The sequence below is a fragment of the Gymnoscopelus microlampas genome (genome assembly GCF_963454915.1).
Source record: "Gymnoscopelus microlampas genome assembly, chromosome: 12".
In the NCBI taxonomy this organism is placed as follows: domain Eukaryota; kingdom Metazoa; phylum Chordata; class Actinopteri; order Myctophiformes; family Myctophidae; genus Gymnoscopelus; species Gymnoscopelus microlampas.
In genome coordinates this window covers 28,905,582-28,926,517 of record NC_139949.1, presented here as the reverse complement: position 1 = coordinate 28,926,517, position 20,936 = coordinate 28,905,582, and the positions used below count along the sequence as shown (strand labels likewise).

Here is a 20,936-nt window from a genome sequence, read left to right as displayed (position 1 = left end):
AGGAATACTTCAGGTTCCCGTCCTCAATGGGAAAGTGCATTCCTCCCTTCATCGCCACTTCAAAAACAAGTGGTGTGCTATGCATTTCACAGTCATGTGGTTTTTGGGATGGTGTTTTTGTCAGCCCCGGTGGAAAAAAAGCACACAAAAAAGGTTGGAAAACAAACATTTCCAGTGTGGGCTCCAAATTTAACGTGCCTATTCAGGTAAACAGTTGTGACAGGGGAAGATGTGGTGATATAAATATGAATTAAAATTGAATTTGGTTATTATTAGTTATTTGTATTCTGGAGGAGGAATTTTAGGGCATGGTTGAGATCAAAGCAGTGCTACTGTAAATGCAGGCTGGTGAAGGGCATTCAGTGTCTTTTTGATGTTGTTTATAATGTTGATGGATCACAGTCCACAGCCAGCTTGCACACTCTCAGGAGCTTGTTGTAAGTTGCAGGTCTGCTAGGTCCAGACGCTAACGATGTGGTCTGCGTCCAAATCCAGAGCATTAGAAAGCCCACAGGTCATAGCCAAACAGATGTCACCTTGACCTGAAGCATTGTTGTCATTGAACGCAGTGCAACGCTGTCATCGGTACGGCCAACCAGGTCTGAGTGATTACAGGAGGCTGTCTTTCCACTCCATTACAAAAATAGGGACGTCAGGTTGAAATTGGTTAAAAACCACAACATATACAGTGATGTTTTTCTCTGGTATTTTTCCAACGCCTGCTCTCTTTTCTAACTATCAATTGAGAGGCACATTGTTCTTCTTCGGCTTTCCCGTCTTCCCTTTTTACATTTTTTTCCACAATCTATCTCCACTCCCCCACTCACTTTCTCTCCCTCTTTGAACTGAGACATGGCCTGTGCTCTGCTTTACCACATGAGAGATGAGCAGAGCGCAAGATCTTTTTGGATATGTCCTGTCTCTTTCGAGAAATTATTGTTGTTGTTGTAATTATGGTGTCAGAATGGAGCACAGAGCTACCGGTGGTCTGCAGGCCGATTTGGGTTTTGTTGACAGCATGACCACAAAACTTTTATATGCAAACAGTGAGATGTCTATGGGGCCATGGAGAAGGAGGCACAGCCTAAAAATAGAAGCAGTTGGAATATCAGCTGTGTGTGTGTGTGTGTGTGTGTGTGTGTGTGTGTGTGTGTGTGTGTGTGTGTGTGTGTGTGTGTGTGTGTGTGTGTGTGTGTGTGTGTGTGTGTGTGTGTGTGTGTGTGCGCACGTGTGAGGGAAAATAAAATCTGGTGTGTTAGTGTGCTTATATACATGTACTGTATATGTATTGTGTATTATATATGTGCCTATTCGCTTGTGCATACTAGGATGGATGTTTATCCGTTTTGCAGAGCGCGAGTGACTCCTTCTGGTATTTGGGAATGCAAAGTGTTTGCGCCTCAAGACGTTCATATTAGCACGGCACATCTCTCACTTGTCATTTCAAAGGGAGCGAGCGGTTTCAGGGATTCGTCAGGGCTTTGTCAGGCTGTCGTCAGTGCTCGGCATGGAGCGAGCTGAGGAAAACGCTGCCCCTAAATATAGAATGCCATGCTGCTCTTGTAAATGATGGGACAGAGCCCAGATGATACCATTCCATGTCAAATTGCTGTTATTAACATACCTCCATCCCCGAAAAGGTTGGGAGTCTGGGAGATACCTCTCGCTGACTCGCGGGTTGTGTGGTATATAGGCTGTGGTACAGTTGGGTGGGGTGTGTGTGTGTGTGTGTGTGTGTGTGTGTGTGTGTGTGTTAGAGGGATATACGCAGGGTGGGACAGCCACGGCTAGGAAGGGTTTAGAAAAAAATAGGAGATTTCCCCAGTGAACACATGTCACGGTGACACTCGTCGAACTTGTTAAAACGAGAGAATCTTGATTTCCACCTTTCATTCCCTGTGCTTTGCTGCCGTCACTTTTCATTTGGAAAGTGTTGCCCCTCTTTCTTTACTGTGCCTCTAGAACTGAAGATGTTTTCTCACACAGGATTGTCTGATGAGTGTTCTAATGGCCCTGTAGTTAAAACTGTGTTATATGACTACCTCGCTCTCTCTGATGAATGAGGCTTTCATAGGACAGTAAGTTATTATTACCACAGTATTAGTCCTTTGATCTCCTCGACAGTTTGAAGCCTGGAGTTTTCTTTTTTTTGTGGGGGTGGGGGGTGGCTTGCGAACATAGCTGTGCAGATGGGATCGGGCCTGGTCTTGCCCTTGCTGGGGGAGTGGGTGCCTGGAGGGGTACGGAAGCACAGGGCCTGTGTGCACCATAAAGTCCTCAGTGTTCATTTAACTCTGAGAGGGTAAAAGTGGACACAAGTGGACCTGTAAGGGGACCCATAATTGTCCATTTGTGTTGGTTTTTACCATCTCAGGGTTAAATGAATACTGAGGATGTTAGTGGTAGGGCAGTGTGGCTATAAAGTCATGGTCCTTTAACCATCCAAGAATGTTATGGGTCATTTAATCTTATAGCTATTTGTGCATGCATAATTACGTATGTTCCCTGTTGATCCCTATTAGACCAGAAAATATACGAATAAGGATTTCATTGTTTATTTGTCCATACCGAAAAATCGGATCCGACGCGATCTGCATGATGGATGGGGAGCATTTCCATGACCTTTTCTGACCCTAAATGTCGGGAACTTTAAGTTCATCCTCATAAAAACATTATTCTTGTCTTCAGCGAACATAGTCCTGTTTTAAATATAAAGGCAAACAATAAGTATTGTGAGAAAAGAGAAGAGAAAAAGGTGAAAGATAAAGGGGGAAATTCAGAGGACCGTAATAAAGTCCACTATCATCTATCTAGGTCTATATGCTATACTCTCCATTATGCTTTATCTATACTCTGTCATATGGCAATGTTGAGTGCCAAAAATGGCTGATCTACAAGCTCACAACTGGGTATTTTCAGACACCATGATGTATAAATCAGGATTTCGTCTTGTCTCTCTATCTTATTCACATATTGTCCCCAATTCTTCTGGCCATGTCCTGTCTTTCCCAATCCAACTAGGATATAGTCCCTCTTCAACCCCCCCCCCCCCCCCCCCCCCTCCTCCTCCTCCTTCCTCACATCCTCCATCAGGTTTGTCTGGCACGTCTTTGATTCTCATTGTGTGCACGCTGAGCCGCTGGCCCTCTTTAAGATCTACATTAGAATGTTGTTTTTATATAGCAGCAAGCGGAGGCATGTGGAGTTTCTTTTGAACTGCTCGGCAAACAGATGGAGGTTTTCACGCTGCTTTTATGAGATTAAGTGAAACATTCCCGTAAAAAAAAAGACATTTCCCTGTTCTCCTTCCTTGATTACTTTCTCTCTGTCTATATCTCTTGAGTTCTCATTGCCTTTTCTATATTTATTTCACTGTCTCTGGTCTCTCTCTCTCTCTGAACATTTCTCTATCTGTGTCTTTGCTTTGTCTGAAAGTGTTGTGGAAGGTAGAGAGCTTTTTGTTACCTATAACTACTTCCCTAGGCAAACAAAGATTCAGCATCTTCCAGAGATCAGAAATAGGCATCGAGCAGGCCTAGCCATTCTTGGTGGTGGAGAGAGTCTATTCCGAACTAAGCAGCGAGCAGGCCTACTAAGACCTAGTGGAGAGTCTATGAAGGAGTGATGACTCTCACCTCAACTAGCTAAACCACTTGAACCCTAGAATCATTAACCACTCGAACATTCACCAGAAATAGAAGATCTTCAAGCTCACAATGTGACGCATTGCTAATAGATCTGCTATTTTACAGTCAACTAAGTATAGTGTTTAACTGGCTAATGCCAGGTGTGCTTCCTCTCAGACTTTTAACATGGACTTGATGAAGAGGCTGTAATACAGTACCGTATAGTATACAAATTCAAATTTAAGTTCATATATCACTATTCACTCATTATTATTATATTACTTTACAATGACAATTATCAGGGCGGCTGTAGCTGAGTCGAGAGAGGCCACCTGGGAATCGGAAGGCCCCCCCCCCTGCCCGCCCAGTGTACTGTAGTCTACTAACTACTGTATAAGTGTCCCTGAGTAAGTAACTACTCCCTGGGTGCTGTTTTAATGGCATCCACTGCTCCTAATGGTTAGGAAGGGTAAATGCAGAGGACATACTTTGTATGTGCAAATGTTCTGTAGCAAATACCCTTACAACAACTAAAGGAGACATGATTAGATTATATAAACAGCTACATATTAATAAAGAATGTCTATCCACTCATGGATATTTTATATTCACTCACCCCACTAAATTCACTTCACATTACAATGAGCTACTTCAATTATTTTCAGAGGGATTAACCATCAACAGCAGGTGTTTAGCATTCAGTACTTCCACCTTTGGCCTGTAGGTGGCAGTTGAAGTCGGACTGTGCATTCTGTCTATTGTGCTGCCAGCCCAGCACCAAGTTGCAACAGATCCTCAATTAAAGGAAGCATAAAATGTTATGAGACTTTATAACTGTAACATCTCTGCTGTCAGTATGAGTTATTACAGTCTGGTTACAAGCTGTTTGTATATCAAGTCTATCCAGGCCTAGTTGACTTTTTTCCCAACTGTTCAACCTTTTTAAAAATGTTAACCGTGTAACACTAACAAATACTGCACCTAATATCAAAGCTTTTCCACTATATTCAAAATGTCTGTAACCACAAGGAAGTGGCCCATCTTATCTTAATGAACAGACAACATTGAGTGGTTACAGAGAATGTTGTGCATTGGTGTCATCAGATGATAGTGAACCTACTGGGGAATGGAACTTAAAATGTATGCGTTGATTGAATATAGCTGTTTGATTATACTTGTCAGGTCAGAGGTCATAGATCTACTTATGGCCTGTTCTGTACAGGATACAAGATGATGTTGGTGAGTCCATTCCTGCAAAGCTCACTTTTTTTACATCAGTGTTTTCCAAACAATGGGTCAGGAGGACCTGTTTTTATGGGCCGGGAGTAAATGTCCCTTTTTACGTTTCCTAGATAGATATTGTTATTATTTTTTCAAAATATTTTTCCCACATTTTCCCACAAATAAAACATTCAAACATTTTTAAAAAGAATTTCTGAAAAGAATAATACAATTTCAACCAAACTGTGAAAATACCGTTGTGAGCTTGTAGATCAGTTATTTTCACAATTTCTTTAAATAGGACTTAAGGTTAATTTCAAAATGTATTATTTTAAGTTTGGGTCCCAGTGAGACAACAAATGTATCTTTTGGGTCTGGAGCTGAAAAGGTTTGGGAAACCCTGTTTTGCATCATCTCAACACCTCAGCTTCATTTTCAGAGAGTCACAGTGCTGTTGTACATGTATGTTTGTGTGGGTCCGTGTGTGTGTGCGTGTGTGTTTGCTCTGCAGAAAGACATGGCTCACTGCACGGCCTGTTCCAAGAATGAATTCCTGGAGGCTTACAAGAGCTGTTGAATGAGACGGAGGGCTCAGGACAGGAATGGTGGGAGGGAGAGAGGGAGGTAGGGAAAGGGAGAGATGAGGAAGGAGGGAGGGAGGGAGGAGGGGTAACTGTTACATGCTGTAGGAGGGGTGGCAGGCTCTCACTTACAAGCCTGATTAAATAACAGGATGCTTTATGAAAACAAGAACATTATCTGCCTCTTAAAAGGCCGGGAAAGGCCCTCTAATTGGCTTCCCCTTAGTCTCACAGTTGCCGCCCCATTGGTGGGAGAAAAAAGTATGGCTTCTGCCAGCCTCTAGCCACAATGTGAAGCTATGTGGATCTACGTCTCTCTCTCTGTCTCTATCTCTGTCTCTGTGTGTGTCTCTCTCTCTCTCTCTCTATCTCTCTCTCTCTCTCTCTCTCTCTCTCTCTCTCTCTCTCTCTCACTCTCGCTCTCTGTGAAATATCTTTCCGCCGGTTATGGTCTCATCAGCTTTATAGGAATGTATCAACATACTGATACTCTGGCTAAAGAGAATTTCCAAGTCTAAAAGAGATATCTTGTCCACTCAAAGGAAGGCCATTCTTCCCCCTGAATCTCTTGATTGGGTGCAATACAAACAATAAATAGATAGTGGCCCCTCTGTGGGATTGGATAGTTTCTCATGTGGCGACTTTCACAGCCAAGGCTTTAAGGCCCTTCAAATGTTTGGAGGAGAGTGAGAAAAAACAGCTGGGAAGCTGGTGTTTGGATTAAAAGGCCCAGTCAGTCAGTGTGTGTTTGTATTCTAGATCAGAACAGAGTCAATATTAACCAGGGATCCAACACGTCTGTCACTGTCTTGCTACATAGCTGTATTTGAACTCCTAGCTAAATTGGGATTCATTCCTAGTTCATTTAAAAATATATATTATTATTAAGTGTTTCCTCCCAAATGTATGCTATGTCATTATAGCTATTTGCACCGGTGATGACAGTAATGCTGAATTTGTAGGCCTACTCTATCGTACAATGGTTTCTCACACCAAATATAGCAGATATGCAAGCGCACAACGCATCATGTCACAACAAAGTATAAATCAGACTTTATACAGTATTTCTCTAATTTGAGCATTTTTATTATATTATTATATTACAGTTGTGATGCTTGAGCAGAACTGTTGATAGCTGTTGTAACTGACTGCACGTGCATGATGTGCATGCGACTTGGGCCTAAGAATGCCAGAATGCTAAGAATTGTGTACATTACATATTCTAACCTAATTCTGTTAAAGTGGTTACACTCTCTGAGTTAACTACTCTCAACTTGTGTTCCGATTTTGGGCATGTCATTGTAGGGGGAAATTATATAAGAATAAATTCCACCAAAATAGTTTAAAATAGTTTAAATTAATAATTGAAAATAGCAGATCTGCAATCTCACGACACATTGCTATTCATCATGCGACAAAGTATTATGGCTTAAAAGAGTAGTTCACCTAAGAAATTATCTATTTTCTATCAATTACACAGTTTTTAGTTTTTGTCGCATTCCTAAGCCAATAATTTGATGACTGGCGGAGTCTCCGGTAGGTGACTCAAAGAGTCTTCATGAATTCAAGGCTTCATGGAGTGTGTAAGTGATTGAAAATAAGTAATGTTTTTGGTGAACTACTCCTTTAACTTGTTAAATTAACACTGATGGCTGCACTGTGTGTCACTGTGTACACTTGTTTTTCACTGCATGGCCTGATCCAGAACACACTGTCATTACTTTGATGCTGTTGCCTCCAGCCTTAATGTATCATACATTAGTGTGGAAGGTCACATGGTGGCGTGCGTGGAATTGGGACTGGCCTCTTGGCTCCATCATCACTGCTGTCACCAGCAACCACATCAGGTTGATCTGCACCCCCACCCCACCCCCACGCAACCGGCCCTCTCTGCCAGGCCCTTTGATGTATCTAGGATGTGTGTAGCAAGTGATAGTGTATCAGATGACGCTGGCCTTTTCTCTGTCACCTTGTGCTTTGCATTTCAAATCTGTGTCAGACCGGGCAGCCACTGCCAGGGTAGGGAGGATAGATGGAGGGAAAGAAGTGTGTGTGTGTGTGTGTGTGTGTGTGTGTGTGTGTGTGTGTGTGTGTGTGTGTGTGTGTGTGTGTGTGTGTGTGTGTGTGTGTGTGTGTGTGTGTGTGTGTGTGTGTGTGTGTGTGTGTGTGATGGTAAGGCCCTTACCTGTAAGTGTCAATGCAATGTCCCCAAAAGTTTTGCAAATCCAACATGTGTGTTGTAGGTACAGTACCACCTAGCACTCAAGTCAGGCTGGATAAGAGCTAAGTGCCTAAATTGTGTGTGTTTGTTTGGAAAAGACAGAGAGCCAGAGGGGAAAAAGTAACCTAAAGAGAGAGAAAGTAGGACATTTAATTTGTGCCCAGGGTTTTTCCAAAGGTTGGAGCACCGAGTTCTGTAAATGACCTCTCCTACCTCCAGACAGGCAGATCACATTCATAACTTTTTCCAGTGAGTGTCTCTTTAGCAGGGGATATGGCCACGTCCAGGTTCAGGAATATGTGTGTGTCTGTGCACGCGAGCGAGCATGCGGGCGTGTGTGTGTGTGCCAGGATGAATGGGAGGAGGAGTATATGATTCAGACCCACCCCTCCAGGCTCAGTACTTTCCTGAGAGCGCAGAGTCTACTTACCTGCCCTGACATGCCAGCCGGGCCCCTCCTGGCCCCCCCGCTCCCCCCGCGGCCCCACATCAAAGCACCCCTGTGAGTAATGGATACCCATTGGAGGCCACACCCTGCCTTGCTCCAACCAACTCAAACTGCTGCTGAGCCAGTGTCAAGCACCCGGCAATCAAATGCGCACGCACACACGGACGCACGGACGCACACACGCACATGTACAGTATAACACATTTTCATTAACTGATTATGAAACCTGTTGCTGATTGGCTGTATTCAGTATTAAGCAAGTGATGGCAGAAAATCAGACCTCTTAAGTCACCAGCGGGGGTCGCTTGCCCGGCCGTTGCTCTCATGACAAATCATTCTCACATGTTCTTCAAGGAGGACCACACAGTAGGGATGCACAGTATATGAGAACTGAGAACATTTGCCCAGTTAACCAGGGTGTCCCCAACCGCCACCTGCACCTGTTTCCAATGCCACTCCTGCAGGGCCGGCCTGCTTCTCATTTAGCCATGTGGTGTTTCCCAGTGCTTCAGTAATGGTTCCAGTGTGCCGGCCCAACGAGAGAAATGACAGAGCAGCGAATCGCCCTCAGACTTGTAGGCCGAGAGCTCTGCACTCTGTCATTAGACATTTTAATGCTCTCAGCACCACCGCCTGCTCTCTCTCTCTCTCTCTCTCTCTCTCTCTCTCTCTCTCTCTCTCTCTCTCTCTCTCTCTCTGTCTCTCTCTCGCTCTCTCTCTCTGTCTCTCTCTCTCTCTCTTTCTTTCTGTCTGTCTGTCTGTCTGTCTGTCTGTCTGTCTGTCTGTCTGTCTGTCTGTCTGTGTGTGTGTGTCTCTCTCTCTCTCTCTCTCTCTCTCTCTCTCTCTCTCTCTCTCTCTCTCTCTCTCTCTCTCTCTCTCTCTCACACGCACACACACACATAGACACAAAACACTTTCACTCTATATGCCTTCGCATTTCTATTGACCTTTCCAGTTCCATGCACAGTGAAAAACGGGTTCGGTGCTCTGCGCCGACGGTATTGTTCTCTGAAAATCGGTCAAACCCATAAAACGTTGTGTAGATCCTGTGTCGGCCCGTGCTCTGAAGATATAGTCCTGTAATCATAGATTGCAGGAGTGTGTATGTGTGCGTACTTTGCGTGCCTTATTTTCGCCCTCTCCTCTTTTCTTTTTGTAACACTGGAACATGGCTGCAGATGAAGAGAAGTCACCACAGCATTGCTCTGCCCTGTGCACCACATAAAACCAATGACAAACTGTGACATGTTAACGGGCAAAGTGATCTTGTCAGGCGATGGAAAACCATGGCTGTGCCGCTGTGTGAAATAAAGACATGAGAGTAGAGGACCTTTTCTTTTTCTGCTCCGTCAAGAACACAGAGTGATGCCAACCCCCAGCTCAGAGACCACAGTTGGCCAAGGACAGAAACAAACGGTACACACTGGACTCGTCCTGTGCCGGCCACCCAACACTGCTAGAGCAGGCACATCCGGATGAGATGAGAATAAAACATGGAGATACTGTAGTGCTAGGGGAACGTAGACTGGACAAGGCCATGTGTACACCTGATGGTGAATGCGTGTGTGAGCACATGTGTGACAGAGAGATTGTGAGTAGTCACACTGTGGTCTAATAGGTATGTTTCTGTCTAATATTTACAACCACTGGGATTCGCAGAGGGCCAGAGGGGATGTGAACCTGCTCATCCTGTTGCTAGCGGCTATCAGCGTCACGTAGGGGAGAATCTACTGAAGTGATTCCAGGCGGTGACACGGAACTCAGAAAAGGTCATCCATGTGAGACAGCCACGGTGCGCTGGGTCAGCCAAAAAGCCATCAAAGACAGTAGTTAAAGTACTGTGTATTTAAATAATAAAAAAATAAAAAAGATTGTGCGCTAACAGTTTGGCAAGCTTTGTTGATGATGCCTTTTACTGCGCCGCAACCGCTTCTGATGTCATCAGTGGAGGTGTATTGTTTTACCCCCCCACCACCACCACCGCCACCACCAAAAAAAAAGGCCAGCAGCTATCTGATCTAGTGTGTCACGCTGTATCTCATGAGGATGGATGATTGCTAAACCGCAGTGATGTCTATTACAGTTACAACCATAACAAAGCTGGAATGTCGAAACATTCGCTCTGGCACTCCTTTTAATTGTCTTGTTAGAGTCAGACGTGACTCTTTCATGGGACCATTAAAAGTTAAATATATCTCCCGTTAATCATGCTATGGGCTCTTTCTGTCTCTGCTTCCGGGAGAGTGGCCTCATGGAGGCTTTTGGGTTCGGGCCAAAGTGGGCGACCACGTTGCGGTGCTACAGCACTGCTTCTAATACTAAGATGACATAATAGGACCCGGACAGTTATTTCAGAAATACATTATGATATATTCTAGAAATGGCTACTGTGGTCCCCTCAGTCTCGAATTCTGTGGTCACGGCTATTTAAAAGTCTTTTACAGTTTCAAAACACATGCATGTGTACACTATGTGTATGTGCATGCATATGCATGTGTGTATAAGCGCAAGTGTGTGTGCGCGCGCGTGTGTGTGTGCGTGTGTGTGTGCGTGCGTGCGTGCGTGCGTGCGTGCGTTTCATTGTACCACAAGCGTAGTCTTCCCTGCATTTATTACCACGATTAGAGGACATATTGGCTTCATGCTGGCTTGGGAACTTTTGAACCCCAGGTAAAAGCATATTACCACATGTCACTGATCCAGCTTTTCTCTCTTATGCGACCGCACCCCATTTAGTCCCATGTGTGTGCTACAATTACTGTTCTGACAGAGAGTAAGGCTGTTGCACCAGAGCTGGATGCAAGATCAAAGAGGATATGCTATTTTTTTAATTTATTTTTTTAACTCTCAACTCTGTCTCACTATCAAAATGTTACCCTTTGAAATACTACCAGTGGATCCTCTGTAGGATGTTGCTAGATACTATGTGCTCACACCTAGGCCATGCATTCAGGCAAACATATAGATTTGTGCACATACTCATGCACAGCATGCATAATAAATAACTCTTCTCACCCCTCAGTATTTCCATAATGCAGTTGGAGGAAATAAGAGAATGGTTGAAGTCGTATGGTTGTTGTATACAAAGAAAAAGTGTTCTCTTCCAAGTCATGCATTGACTTTCTCCTGTTTGAAGTGCTAAGTTATCCGAGTTCAATGATGCCATTCCACCAAGGAGGTTTCTCATTAACTTGTGATTAATGGGTCAACTAACTATGTGATGTCTTTCCTGCAAATTCTTTTGTAAAAGCATTGATGTACAGTACACTGTAAAATCATGTGTGTTAGTTTAACTCTTAGGGCGTACAAATGGACCTGTACCGGTCCATTTGGTTCCATTTGTATACTATCAGAGGTATAAATGGGTTTGGGTCCATTTGGTTACCTTTGTACTTTCTCAGAATTAAACTAGCCCTCAGGATTTTACTGTGTACGTGTGTCTGTCTATGGATGTTCATGCATGCATATATTACATTTGAGTGTGTGTGAGTCTGTACAGTACATTTATGCTTTGTCTCCTCTCTGCTATGGGCTACAGTATGCTGGGAGTCACTCTTTGGCGTGTTGGGTTTGACCCGGGTGATCAGTTGTTTAAACTTGCGGCTTCTCTTCGCTACTAAAGAGCATTGGCAGTGATGTCAACCCAGTGGGCGCATGTGATGATATGTGGATGAAAGAGGTGCTATTTGTTTTCTCTCTGCCTTTCGGTGATGCTCACAAAACATCTCTTTGCTTTTGTAGAGCTTGCCCCTACAGCACTGTAGGAGCCAATGCAAGCACTGACACTCTGACAAGACGGGCCTGATAGGTTGTTGTCTTCAGACTGAAATTGGTCCTGTAATGAAGGAGTAAGTCAATAGTCATTAGTTCAGGTTCATGTTCTCCACCAACTGTACAGTACAACCTTTTTGTGTTTAGGTGGCTAAAAAGGAGATAACCATCTCTGCTGCCTGATATCCTTGATGTCTTTGTTTGTTATTGTTGCTTTTTGGCATATTTCATTTTCATTTGATATAGTACTGTGGCACGGCAGAATATATGAAATAACAGGGTATGTGGAAAAGTGGTTGGTTTGAACCCACATCAATGTTGATTTACATGTATGTTTTTTAGCCCAGTGAAGTTGCCCCACATTGTTTCTTTCCTTCCTGTCCATCGTGCAATCCTTCTCTCTTCTTTACACCATCCTCTCTTGCTTTTAGATGCACTGCCCAACACAGAACACAGCAGGTTTGCACTAGGGTCTGTGGATATCCACTAATATGCTCTCTAGTCAAAGCCTGTTTTCTAGAGTCAGGTTGGACTGTGCAAGCAGAGCTGTACTTTGGCCCTGTAGTGAGGTCATGAAATTGTGGCATGACTGCCACCTAGTGATGGCACCACAAAGTGAGTTGAAAGGCATGACGTGTTCCTTAACATCCCCCCCAGGTGTCCATGAACTTTCCCCTAACTAACTGACTTCTGAAGGATGTTTACTCCTCACTTCCGTCAGCTCCATGGATTTGAATGACAGACTTCTGCGTAGTTGAAGTGTGAGAATTTTGACATTCTTCCTCTAATATGTTTCTTTCAGGCTCGCCTGTTTATAGAGAGAGGAGCTCAGGCTGTCATCTTTGATGTCACTGATGATGACAATGCTGCTATTGAGGTGACTATTAAAGCACAACTACAAAAGAAAATACAGGAATTACTGAATATAATAATTATTCTATTCTAATCCTATCCTGATGTTCTCTTCTTTTTCTCTCCATTGTCCCATGTTGATCATGTCATAATTTCTTCAAAACACACACACACACACACACACACAGCTGCGTGACACAGACTCCCTGCCTCATCCGGTAGTACTGGTGAAGGCTGAGGATGCTGGGGAATTGATGGGTTTGGTGAGCAAGAACGAGGAAGCCAGAGTCCGCATTGAGATCATGATGGAGTCTAAATGGGTAAGGCTAAATTACAAAACATGGTTAGAGCAGGGCATACATTGCGTTAGCACCACCAGGGTAACATGTCTATTTTGGAGGAGTCCCTGTGTCACTTTGAGGACACTTGGAAAAAGGGGTTGGATGTCCTAAACTAGCTGAAGTCCTGGGCCCTGTGGATGCCGAAAGCCCTCTGGCAAATAATGATTTGAACTGTGGATTCATTGTAAAGTTTACATGGCAGAATAGGAGGAGCTACTGGCTCTGAGATAACCGACTGGCTTATGCCAGTGGAGGCACAAACTCCAAATGTAATGCCAATATTGATGCCCTAGGTCATCAATATGATAAATACTTTACTGGAGGAAAAAAAACATTGTATATGATTTGCTACATGTCTTCTGCCCCCTGGTGGAATACCTGTGCTCTGCATGCCTTTCGAGTGCTTTAAATGGGATGATCCAAGATGGCTGCTTGCAAGTAGTGCCCTGCATGTTGTTTTGAAGGGACATATTTTTTTTTTTAAAGTTATGGTGCAATTAACATTTATTGTTACTTATATTTCAAAATGAGCCTTACCTTGATTTAAGCAACTTATAATTACTTAATATTTCTATCTTATTTTACAGCAAAATCGTGTCAGGAATGATGCATCATATTTGATACAGCGGGACTATGAGTAATGTAGCTGTAAATCCCTCAGTTGTCATTATTACATCTTTTTCTTGATGCAATATGCAGTAAGCCTACCACAATGCAGAATACACCGTTTTAATTATTTAATTAAACAAATTAAAGATTGAAATGTGATATTTAGACAAAATATTTACAGTCAGATTCGACAAATGTACATGCATTTGTTATTAGCCTATTTGAAACCTGTTTTATAATGATATAATCAGCTGGATTTTGTAATGGCCTAGTTGTGGCTAAGTGAAATGGGTATAGGAGGAAAACTATTGTAATTGTAAAGTCCATCAATGCCTGAACAAGGACAGAAACTGTATTGTTGCATACCACAATTCAAACTAAAAAGGTTTCTGTTTGGAAAAGTAAATGAACCAAACCAATTGAAAGGCCCTAAATGTCCCAAATGTTATGAAAAGAAGATGTTGTGATCAATAAATTGCCAATATCTGATGTATCACATTTTGTCAAAAGGCCTACTAAGCACTCCAAATTCAAAGAATGATAATGTTCTGTCTATTATTCCTTGGGGTGGGCTTTACAGGGGTAACGTTAGCCAACTTTCTTTTGTTGTGCACAGAGTCACGGTGTCAGTGTCGACCATACAGAGAGTCTGTGTGTTTCGTGTGGTGTGTACTAGAGACGAGCACAGTTAAGAACCCTTTGGGCCCTTTGGTATTAACACTATAGGGCCTCCAAACCTACCTTGCTTTGCTGGTTCACAATGTAAAAAGTGGCACGAATGGGAGAGAGAACTCATACAGCATACAGAATAAACAAGTGAAAATGGAATTGATGACACAAAGAAATTAGCAGACAAAATTGGAACTGGAACACTATACATTTTAAGCTGATAATTGAGTTCTCCCTCCTGGTTGGAGAGAGCTGGAGAGACCCCTGTTTCACACCATAGCAATGATTCAGAATATAGAGCTTTACCTTTTCACAAAAAAAAAAATCCCCAAGAGGACAGAATCAGGTAAAATATTATTTTAAAAGTGCTACTGATAATCATGATCAACTAATCTTGAATTAAACAAAAATCTTTGAAACATTTAAGAACCACCACCATTACCCAGACCTGCCTGGCACCAGACCAGAGGAGACACTGTTTCGTATACCCAAAGCAAACGCAACCAAGGCAATGTTATTGCTCTGAGTTGTGGTTTGGTGCTTTCACTCTTATCTTCCTATTTCTTATCATCTTGTGGTACTTATTGTGTTATGTCTACGAAATGAAATAATCACCATATTTGCTTCTTATCTTTCTCCTTCTCCAGCCCCATTATGATGTGGGTATTGTGCTCACCATAGTCCTGGCCATTGTGACCATTGTTCTGATCTTTGCTTTCCGCTACAAGTGCAAGTCCAACCGAACCTGGGTGAGTGAACACAGTAGGGGGTGCAGGAGATTATGTAGACATTATGTAAATTATGGAAATTATAAATGTGAATCAGAGCAGTGCAAAAAAAAACAGAAAAAAGTAAGAATCCTGCGGCCAAAAAATAGAAAATTAGAAAACCTGCCGCAGAAGATTGTGCAGAAAAAATATATATGTTTGGGGAAAGAAAAAAAGTCTTTGAGAATCACACACACACACACACACACACACACACACACACACACACACACACACACACACACACACACACACACACACACACACACACACACCACAGACTGTTTTGTATTACAATCAATGTAAATGAGAAATGTGAATTCCTGCATAAGAGTTGTTGTTTGTTCTTTTTGCTGTCTAGAAGGCATCTCTTATTCTGTCCTGTCCTCGTCTGCATTCAGGACTCAGTCCATCAGCAGACAATGCGAGCCATCAGTCGCCTCGAGACCAAAACCTACAGTTCCCAAGGCTGTTCAGGCTCACAGCGCCACCGTGGGGCCTGGGGGTCTGCCAGCAGCTCAAACTCCAGCCCTGTCTGTGCCATCTGCCTGGAGGAGTTCCAGGATGGACAGGTAGGAAGAGATGTGGGAGCTACATGGAGAATGGTCTTCTTAACAGGCTTTAAATCATATTTTTAACAAATGTGTTGCCCCCCCCCCCCCCCTTTAAAGGATCTGAGGATCATCTCTTGTGCTCACGAGTTCCATAAGGGCTGTGTAGACCCCTGGCTGCTGCAGCATCGCACCTGCCCCCTCTGCATGCACAACATCATGGGTAATAAAACATCAAATAAACTGTTCTGTTATTGCTTTGACAGTAGGTATTACATTGTGTTGACTTACTGTAATGCTGTGCTCCTCAGGGACAGAACGCCAACCCCAGAGAAGCAGACTCCAGCAGACACCAGAGCACAGCCAGGGCTTCCTGCATCCCCAGCCTTATTCTGGCCCACACAACCACCCCTTCCCCCAGCATGCCATCCCCTTCTCCATGAGGCCCCACTACCCTCGTGGACCATCTGGACCCTACCCCTCTCTGGGCCACTACAATGGCTCTTCTCCCATGGACACGCAAACTTTGCGTTTTCTTTCCAGCAGGGGCCTTGGCTGTGGCTACCACCTCCCTGCAGAGGGCCCTGGGAGGCCCCATAGGATAGGTAGCAGCTGCAGGAATTCCACCCATCATTATACCCCTCGCCGCTCCTGCCACGCTTATCGTTCATCTTGCCCGGCCCAGCGCAGCGCTTCCAGCTCAAGGCTGCACCATGCGGCCTCTTCCACTCCTCAGACCCGTGGCCCAACAGGCCACAGCCGGCAGGATGAAGGCAGCTGTTCTGGTGGCAGCTACCGAACGGAGCGCAGCGGCTACCTGGCCGACGGCCCAGCCAGTGACTCCAGCTCGGGACCGTGCCACGGTTCGTCCAGCGACTCGGTGCTGAACTGCACTGATGTGTCTCTGCAGGGGGTCTATGGCAGCTGGTCCACCTTCCGTAGTTCTCTGAGTAGTGACTACGATCCGTTTGTGTATTACGGGCCAGGCTCTGGCCACGTCCCTCGCAAAAACAGTCTGGAGGCGGGGGCCCAGGCCCGGCCGAGGTCTCTGGATTCTGTGGTGAACAAAGCAGGCTGCCCTGAAGAGCAGCCGCAGACTGTGTTTAGCCATGTCCATTACCACCGCCACAGACACCACCACTATGAGGAGGGGGAGCCTGGCCAGGGCCCCGGGAGGGGCTCAGATGAGGAGCAAGGGGCCACTGCCCAAGCTCTGGACAAAGACTCACCCGTATGCCCTCTTAAGCACAGCCCCTGCCACTGCCCCAAGGCAGACCCCACAGACAGGCCCAGCCCTGCGACAGAGGTCCAAGACCATGACCCCAGCGGCCCCCCGGGACCTCCGGTCCTGGTATCCCCAGTCCCCTTACAGCTCCAGCCCCCCTGCTGCCACCAAGGCCATGGTCACCCCCACAGGAGGAGTGGACGGTTGGGCGCTTGTATGCTCGACGGCCCTTCTGTTCGGTTCCACCAGAGCCTGGACCTGCAAGAGGACTGTAGCATCCACATCCACTACGGCCAGGGCCCCAGCTACTGCTGCCCACCTCCTGACTTGCCCCCCGCCCTGTTACCTGTGCCCCTCATTCTGGACTCTGGGGGCATGGAGGACTGGCCCTGTTGCGGGGGAGCCCACGTGGTGTGGAAAAAGCGGGTGCAGCAGGCCCATTCGGAGCCACAGCTCCTGGGGCCGGGAGGTTCCATGGACAGGCCTCCCTGTAGGTTTCACCACAGCCCTGTTGCCGACCGCAACACAGACATTTGTTTATACTGCGAAACATTACACCATAATCAGGGTGAGTGACTATCGGGGATTGACTTTTATTTAACATAAGGTGTCCCTAGAGACACGGTATTTCCATAGAAGCTTTTGTATTGTATTCTGTTTGTATTCCTAATATTTTGAATGGTAAGTGAAATATTGTTTTTATGTGCATCCACAGGATCAGAAGAGGAGTCTGGTGTGTGAGAATTTTTTCTATCCCCCAATGTCACGCTGCTACACAGGAGCCAGAATGGACAAGCCTCTAATTGGCCATCTCTGTCATGTCTTCCAAATAATTCCACAATAATACTTTAGTTTAGGTTTTCCCCAAATCTCTCCCAGGAATCAAAGCTCAAATGTTGAAAACATTTTTTTAATATTAGGTAGATATTGATTAATCAGAGATAACGTTCATACCAAAATAATAAGTATGATACAGTGTATTATTGAAACTCTGGGATAATACTACAGTATGTGCTGTATACATTATGTTATTGTTTTAGGGTTATATTGAATTATTTAGATATTTGAATACTGGGAGGTGCTCGGAAAACAGTTCATACATCACAAAGGGGAAAATGTGTTTTGTGTGTGAGAGTGTGTGTCTGTGCACGCCTGTGCATGCACGCACACGCATCTCGCATGCTTGTGTGCGCATGTGTGTTTCACCTTGTTTTAAGTCAATTATAGGAAGACTATTCAATACCATGATATTGCATGTACCCATGCTCCTTGGTGACAACTAAAGAATGATCCTTGCTTAAGCCTGATTTATACTTCGTATTATGATGGTTTTGCATGCTAACAATAGACGATCTACAAGCTCACAACATGTCACAGATGCAGTGCATTAGATCTGCTATTTGCGGTAGGCGACTCCATTGTATGACGGAGCATAAATTAGGCATTAGGGTCTTGAGTCCTTGTGAGCGAGTTTCCATTTCTACATTGCTCATTGACGAAGCAACTTGATTTATCTCACAGGTACTAATTTTGCTTGCTAGTTCTTTTTGTCTCCCTTTGCTGAGTTTTGATCTCAGCTGAGAGAAGATTTTCTCTCACGCCTACCTCAACTCAGATTCCTAAACATACCCTACAACATGTGGGGTCCTTAAAGGTACTGCTGTAGTAAATTGAACCTAACCACGTAGCTCCCCTAGCCTCAGTAAGAAGCATTCTTCTTGACTCTATGCCTTGTCCAAATTGAAAGAATGGTTGTACCCTCAGCCCCTCAAACAATGAGCATTCTCAGAGGTTGCTGAGCCTAGCATGGGCCTTGTATTCATTATTTCATTAATGGCAGCTTTTTTCATCTGACTTGTGTTTGTGTTTTGGTTCAGTTTTTAGTCTGTAAATGTATCTTTTATGAACCAATTTGACTGAATTATGTCATCATCATTATCATCACATTGCCTTGCTCCTGTCACTTCTCTTGCCAAATGGTTACTTCTTATATGTTTGACCTAAGTGCTTTTCTTGAAGGGGTCGTTGGAGGAGGAGGAAACCTCCTCTTTAGTGATTGAGTGAGGAGCATTCATCCTTGTTCTTGCGTCCTTGCCCTCCAGTGCCCATTCAACATTACACTCATATGTCACGTCCTTCAGAAAGGATATACTTTCCCACTTTCTTCCAGCAGCTAAAGCTCTGCAAGGATGTTCTTGAACATTGCAGCCATAGACAAATACATAGAGTAGCAACTATGTATAACATAACTGGAGTAAAGCCATGCTTGATAGACTTCACAGTACCTAAGCATCAATTAAACACCTGTTTAATGAAAGGTTGGTGTGGTCAGTTAAGCACTTTTCCGTGATTTCTGACTTCAGTGGGCAGACCCTGAGAAAGATCTCAGGAACAATCAAACACTGGAAAAGATTTAAATAAATCATATACGTAACACCCCTATTGGAGGAACTTTACCATGATAAATGTAAAGGTATCTTTCCCCAATATTGTGGTTAATGCATTAAAGGAAAAGCCCACCTTACAGAATATGCCTTTTTAATGATCATTGACAGTTTCATAAATGGTTAGAAATGTGGGCAACTGCTCTTGTAAAGAAAGAAACTTGAGAATCAAGGTTTAATTTTGAATGGCCCACTGGGAACTTTCCTAGGGTTCCTAATTAGCTACTTGGGTATGGTCCTTAAATGTAACCATATTCAAGGAAATGGTTCCATTTAGCTCATGCAGTGACCAGAAAGGTGCCCTGCTGTTTGATAAATTAAGCCATTCCAAAATAGTCTCTTTATGACTTTACAAGATTCTTATTCAATACAAATTAAGTTGCAACAGTTCTCAGCCATACGGAGAAATAGCATATACGATTTCTGTGTCATGGTGGAATTTCCCTTAAAGGTTCAGTTAAAATGTGAAAGGAGACAATCTTTTTTTCTGCAGTCAGACTGCAGGACAAACAGCAGACAAGGAGCTCTTGTGTATTTTATCAGAGCTGGTAGCACTTACAAAAGCTTACAGGAGTTGTTTAGCTATTCAAGTAATCCTCTGTGTAACTTATATTCATAAGTTTGATTTTTTATTTGCCATTGTGCTGTCTATAACACATGCGCCTTATTCATTCAGATCTCACATCCTGATGAACTGAAGTACTTTTCATGATCCAAAAATCAGTGACTTAGCAATATACTAAGCTCTTACGTATCTAACCAAAGAAACTCTTGAATACAGTGAACTTACAGAAGTACTTGTCTTGTGCCTTACAGTCCTCTTTCAACCCTTTCCCTGAATCATAAATAAATGTTTTGGTTCAAGTGGAAATAATTTTGCAGTGAGAATTGAGGACAATCATATAGTAATTTGCCACTACAGCCCCTTGTGCTAATACCTCATTTTGAATGTGTCTCAAAACAGTCTCTCCAGCTAAATCATCAGGTTTTACTTGTATGTTATTCACTATGCCAAGAATGGTCTGCTGGACAGAGCTGAAAATGACTGAATTACCAGCAGCACTTTGGCTTCAAAATATTAATATTAAATATTAAGTTAAACATAAACATCCTCAAAGCATTGAATTCAAACAAGCCCACAACCATCTGCACATGAAAATAGCATTTAAATCATGTCCTGTGTAAGGTCTTTCTCTTTGTATTTTTGTTTTGAAAGAATAATGAGCTGAAACTGCCTTTTTTTCTAATAGAGTACAATCCCTCCAGAAATGTAAGGGATCTGTCAGTATATTTTGGATACTTTGTGTACAAAAAGAGAAAGACAAAAGCAGAAATGAAATAGTGTTGTATTTTATATATAATAGAACATTTCAATATGGTGACATGTCACTAATATATTTATTTACTAATATATTTATCCATTTTTGTCCAGGTCTGAAACGGTGGTTTCTGTATAGAATGTAACTATATGAAACTAGTGCCATCACAGATGTATCAACCTGGCTTCATTCCAATTATATGCAAATAAATTATTTTGAAATAAATCCTGGGTGCTGATTTTGTTGGGTAATATAATCTACAGGTCTCCTACGCTGTCACCGAGAGTTGCC

At 43.6% G+C, this 20,936-nt stretch overlaps 1 protein-coding gene across 1 annotated transcript in view; it reads left to right on the top strand.

Moving 5' to 3' along the window:
- rnf43 (ring finger protein 43) overlaps positions 1 to 20,864 on the top strand; it is a 76,339-nt gene extending 55,475 nt beyond the window's left edge. The window contains exons 3-9 of the mRNA XM_084073674.1: positions 12,671 to 12,745; positions 12,909 to 13,040; positions 14,987 to 15,088; positions 15,508 to 15,678; positions 15,778 to 15,880; positions 15,969 to 17,450; positions 17,598 to 20,864. Of these exons, the coding sequence (XP_083929800.1) occupies positions 12,671 to 12,745; positions 12,909 to 13,040; positions 14,987 to 15,088; positions 15,508 to 15,678; positions 15,778 to 15,880; positions 15,969 to 17,450; positions 17,598 to 17,623 (2,091 nt within the window). The 3' untranslated portion in view covers positions 17,624 to 20,864. The remainder of the gene's footprint in view (positions 1 to 12,670; positions 12,746 to 12,908; positions 13,041 to 14,986; positions 15,089 to 15,507; positions 15,679 to 15,777; positions 15,881 to 15,968; positions 17,451 to 17,597) is intronic.
- Positions 20,865 to 20,936: the final 72 nt, after the last annotated feature.